The sequence below is a fragment of the Austrofundulus limnaeus genome, unplaced genomic scaffold (assembly GCF_001266775.1).
Source record: "Austrofundulus limnaeus strain Quisiro unplaced genomic scaffold, Austrofundulus_limnaeus-1.0 Scaffold210, whole genome shotgun sequence".
NCBI lineage: Eukaryota > Metazoa > Chordata > Actinopteri > Cyprinodontiformes > Rivulidae > Austrofundulus > Austrofundulus limnaeus.
Window position 1 is genome coordinate 953839 of NW_013952612.1, and position 5205 is coordinate 959043.

Below are 5205 nucleotides of genomic sequence, written 5' to 3' on the forward strand. Positions count from 1 at the left end.
ACTAACCTCCCCGATGCTAACACCAGCTTATCCATGCTAGTCACTAGCCTCCCCGATGCTAACACCAGCTTATCCATGCTAGTCACTAACCTCCCCGATGCTAACACCAGCTTATCCATGCTAGTCACTAGCCTCTCCAATGCTAACACCAGCTTATCCATGCTAGTCGCTAGCCTCTCCAATGCTAACACCAGCTTATCCATGCTAGTTGCTAGCTTCTACATTGCTAACACTAACTTATCCATGCTAGTTGCTAGCCTCTCCAATGCTAACACAAACAAATAGTCTCCTTCTCTTTTGCCAGCACCAGCCTCTCAGTTAGCGGGGCTAGCTGCTCAKTTAGCGGGGGCAGTTAGCTAAACGGGTCAAAAAGGAAGTCCGAAGCTGCTGACAGAACAGCTAATGTTAAGTTTTATTTTGAAAGGAAAGCTCTTGGTTTCTCCTTCAGGAAGGACCACAAGATGGCTCTGATCCAGATGAGCTCTGTGGAAGAGGCCATAGAAAGTCTCATCCAGTTCCACAACCACGACTTGGGAGAAAACCACCACCTGCGGGTCTCCTTCTCCAAGTCCTCCATCTGAGCCTGGGCCTCCTCGTTCCGAGACCCGCAGAGAGCCGACCCGACCCGACCCGACCTGACCACTACACTCCAGTCATTCCAGCGCCTGTCTGCAGAGAACCGCCCTGAAGTCTGCTGTGATTTTAAATTATTATTCCTAGAAACGTTTAGGGGGTTCCCCGGAACAACCCGAGATCGGACGGAGTTTTCAGTCAGAATTTTTAGTCGGGTCAGAATTCAGCATMTTTTTTGTTTGTTTTTTAGCCTCGTTTGCCTTTCGACTGTCCCCGAAAACACGGGAGGTGAAGTCAGCCTTTCAAATTCATCCTGACTCAAAACGCTTCAAATTCTGACTCAGATCTCTGGTTCTGGGGGATTCCCCGACCCTTTACTGTAGCTTCCCCATGAAACCCGATTCCCACGCGTCAGAACCGGTGCTGCGGCTGCACCGGATCCAAACTCTGAGCGTTAAAGGTGGCGTCGGGCGGAGAGGATCCCCGTGCCTTATTCCTTCCCCCTTCATCCAAGCCTCTGTGAGTTGATGAGAGCAGGTTTACACTTTGACAGGTTTACTCCCTTTTCTGTGCTTTACGTGATGCTGTTACTGTAGCTGAAAACATGTGAACCGATTGTTTTTATGGGTCTTTAATCGTAGTTTTAGTTCCTTTCTTTCCATGTATGCAATCATGTCGTAATCATTTTATTGTAGCAATATTTTAATCATTCCTGATCTTTTTTTCTTATATTATTTCTCTGTAGTTGTTTTTGGTGTCTCTTTGAGCTCGGCTCGTTTCGCTGCCTTCTACGATCCGAACGTGAATGTCGTGAGTTTGTCCCGTCGGTCAGAATTTAAGAAGAAAAAAAAGGTTTTATTTATACGTTTGTTGATCCACTACAGCTAAAACCAAAAAAAAGAAAAGAAAAGAAACGCCTTCTAGATGATGCAAACGACTCCACCCTCAGGTTTCTGGTTTCAAACTGGTTTCGGGCTTTTTAATTTAATTTTTTATTAATGTCGTGACCGTTTCACTGGACTCAGCCCGCCTGCGTGACTTCAGTGCCTTGAACACATCTTTCCTCCTGAGGCGAAGGTTTGACGGGGAAGACGCCCCGCACTTTCAGACCAAACAAAACCAGTAGTTTGATTTGTTTTATTTTTTTTAAAGGTCGACATTCCAGCCACTCAGAAGTTCCCCCGATACGAGCGAAGTGTTTCCTCCTAACCAGCTGCTAATTCATGCAGCCGCGATGCGTTCAGGGCACCTGGGAAACCTTTGACTCGAGGAAACGGCTTCTCGTCTCAAAGATACACAACTGAAGCAAACCCTGTAAATAAAACCTGTTAGCAAAATATCTCCTGAGCTACAGTCATTGTGGACCACTTGATGCTGCTAATTCATGTTAGCAAATAGCTGCAATGCAGCTGATTTTATGGATGCAGAGCTAAAACCAGGTGTGGTGACAGCTGCAGGTGGTCCGAGACTCAGACTCTGAGCTCAAACAGGATCTTTGTTTTAACTTCAACATTCCAAACAACAGCGATACGCATTATTTTAGTTTCATTTATAAATATGAATTAAAAAGAGGATCATTAGCCCCGACCGTTAGCCCCGACCATCAGCCCTGAGTGTTAGCCCCGACCGTTATCTCTGACTGTTGGCCCCGACCGTTAGCCCCGACCGTCAGCCCCGACCGTCAGCCCCGACCCTCAGCCCTGAGTGTTAGCCCTGACCGTTATCTCTGACTGTTGGCCCCGACCGTTATCTCTGACTGTTGGCCCCGACCGTTATCTCTGACTGTTGGCCCCGACTGTTAGCCCCGACCTTTATCCCCGACTGTTAGCCCTGACCGTTAGCCCCGATTGTTAGCCCCGACTGTCAGCCCCGACCGTCAGCCCTGACCGTTATCCTCGACTGTTGGCCCCGACCATTAGCCCCGATTGTTAGCCCTGACCGTTATCCCCGACTGTTAGCCCTGACCGTTAGCCCCAATTGTTAGCCCCGACAGTTATCCCTGACTGTTAGCCCCGACCGTTATCCCCGACCGTTAGCCTCGATTGTTAGCCCTGAGCATTATCCTCGACTGTTAGCCCTGACCGTTAGCCCCGATTGTTAGCCCCGACCGTTATCCCTGACTTTTAGCCCCGACTGTTAGCCCCGACCATTGGCCCTGATTGTTAGCCCTGACCGTTATCCCCGACCGTTAGCCCCGATCGTTAGCCCCGATCGTTAGCCCCGACCGTTAGTCCCGACCGTTAGCCCGACCTGCCCACACTTTTAACAAATATACAAAAACGTCTGAGATTAACTTTAAAAGGTTTTTAAAATTAACACTAATTTAAATCCATCCAGACATACAGTCCTCTGAGATGACTTTTACTTGTCGTTGTCGTCATCACTTTATTTATACAGCGTATTTAAAAACAACAGTGTTGACCAATGTGCTTCACAGACATGATACAATTAAAACTAATAATAAGATAAAAACAAATAAAAAGACACAAATTACAAAATCCTGAGGAGCTCAAACTGAACTTGAATTAAAAGCCAGTGTAAAAAGTGAGTTTTGAAGCCAGATGCAAAAGACTGAACAGTCTTATAAACAAAGCTATAAACAGTGGTGAGCACCAGCCCGCTAAAGCGCAAATCCGCTAATTGCGGACCTAAATATATTGTTTGCACTCTGGCGGTCTTATTAATTTTTATAATTCATAAGCAGATTTGCACCTTCTAAAATTAAAATGYAGTACCVYTAATAACTAATTATCTACCAGTCATCATTATGTTGAACAGCAGAAGGTATGACTGTCAATGAATCACAACACGTGATCTATCCAACAGCACCCCTCCCAGATAAACACACTTATTGTGAAGGTATACATCCTGCTGACTGTTGCTTTGGGTCACGGTTCTGATTTCCCACAATGCTTTGTGTCTGCTTACGTAGCAGGAAGGCAACAGCAAAAACAGTTAATGTTTGTAATCAATACTAAAATTTTGTATGTATTGATTTATTTTACTTTACAATTGGAGCTTCTTTTAAAAAAAAAGTTTCAATGCTGGAGCTCAATATTTGACGTAATTGGTCGAAGCAATCGGCCAACGGGATTAGACAGACATTTAGTGGTCAACTGGAGCAACTACATGGAAAACTTTAAAATCCATGCTCTTATTTTGAATGAAGATAGTTTGCTGTACTCCGTGCTTTCGTTTCCTGTCACAAATCAAATCCGTCATGTACCCAGAATGCATCGCTTCTGTTTTCCAATAAACAGTTTTAAAATTATTTTATTAATGCTTCTTTAATGAAAAATGTACAACAAACAAAAGAAAAAGACAAAGAAGCAGCCGAACTAGCAATCCTCAACAACTTTTTAATTTTTACACCAGGAGCTAAAGGTCTGTTTCAGGAAATCACAACCCCAGCAATCAGAGGTTGTAGGATTAAGCTGTAAAAGRGTTCATACACCACTAGTTGGCAGTGTTGTRCATATATTGTACATGAATTGTCAGCTAGTAAGTGTCAAATTGAACTTGCGCTTTAAAATTAGCTTCTGCTTGTTTTGCTATCGCATAAGCGCTTTAGAAATTRCGGAGCTAATTTTTGGATTAGCGCTGCCCACCACTGGTTATAAACAAACTGAATTGAAAAAAGAATCAATAATTTATTAAATGATAGAAGTTTAGCACCAATTTTTGACGAAGTTCACTCAGGAAGTCAGATTTAAGTACGATTCAKGCCAAATTTATTACTTTTGAATAATTTTGATTTATTCCAAACAGTTTAGTTTGTTTAACGCATTTAAAAACAACTAAAAATAGTTTTAATTAAGTTCAGAAAGTGACCAAATAATGAAATGTAGTAAATAATGAATTATTAACAACACTGCTAACAAACTGTTAGCATCAACAAAAGAAGTTCATCAATTTTCCCACTAAAAAAAGCCCCGTCTGTTCTGATTGGTCKGCTTCAGTGGTGTGATCAAAGCTCCGCCCACCACTCTGCATRAATCATTTTCTTGTAGCTAATCTGAGTTGTGGGTGGGTATTTAAGCTACGTGTGTATATAGATGATATATAATCTGATAGATGAATTCCAAACTTGATGTTTTACTTCTGAGGAGTTTTGTGAGAAACTTCTGACTGGTTAAATCATCTGATAACCAAACCTGTCGAAGGACCAATCAAACGACTGCGACTCCCAGCTGTCCCTGAACGCGTCTCGGAGCGTGGGCGTGCGGCGAGGCGAGGTGGGCGTAGGGCTGTACATACATGTTTTATACGCAGGTGGTCGTCAGTTTTGTATCTGATGARACGTGTATATTTTGATTAAACGTGTGCGACCAGTTCTGAGCCTTACACTGTCGGTGTCACAAAGAAAAGAAAAGAAAAAGAGAATAAATCACTTTTTATCTAAAACACGACGGCTCCTGTCATCTGTGTTGTTTCTCTGCTTTTAYTTTGAAAAGAAAAAACATTTTATTATTGCTTTAAATCAGGTTTAATGAGATGTTTTTACCCTCAGATAATTCACTTTCTGTAGTTTTATCTTTATAAACTGAAATTGTTTGAGAAAAACACCTAGATTTTGCAAAGCTTAAAGTTTTATATGTATACAGAGGTTTATAGTCACTAAGTGTACTTATT

General features: G+C 42.7%; 1 protein-coding gene across 3 annotated transcripts in view; it reads left to right on the top strand.

Annotated features, from left to right (window-relative positions):
* Positions 1-3305, top strand: part of LOC106525068 (polypyrimidine tract-binding protein 1) — a gene marked incomplete in the record, with an annotated part of 30308 nt that extends 27003 nt beyond the window's left edge. For all 3 annotated transcript variants that reach the window (XM_014019177.1, XM_014019179.1, XM_014019178.1), the window contains 1 exon segment: positions 449-3305. In XM_014019177.1, coding sequence (XP_013874631.1) covers positions 449-581 — 133 coding nt within the window.
* Between the last annotated feature and the right edge of the window lie 1900 nt (positions 3306-5205).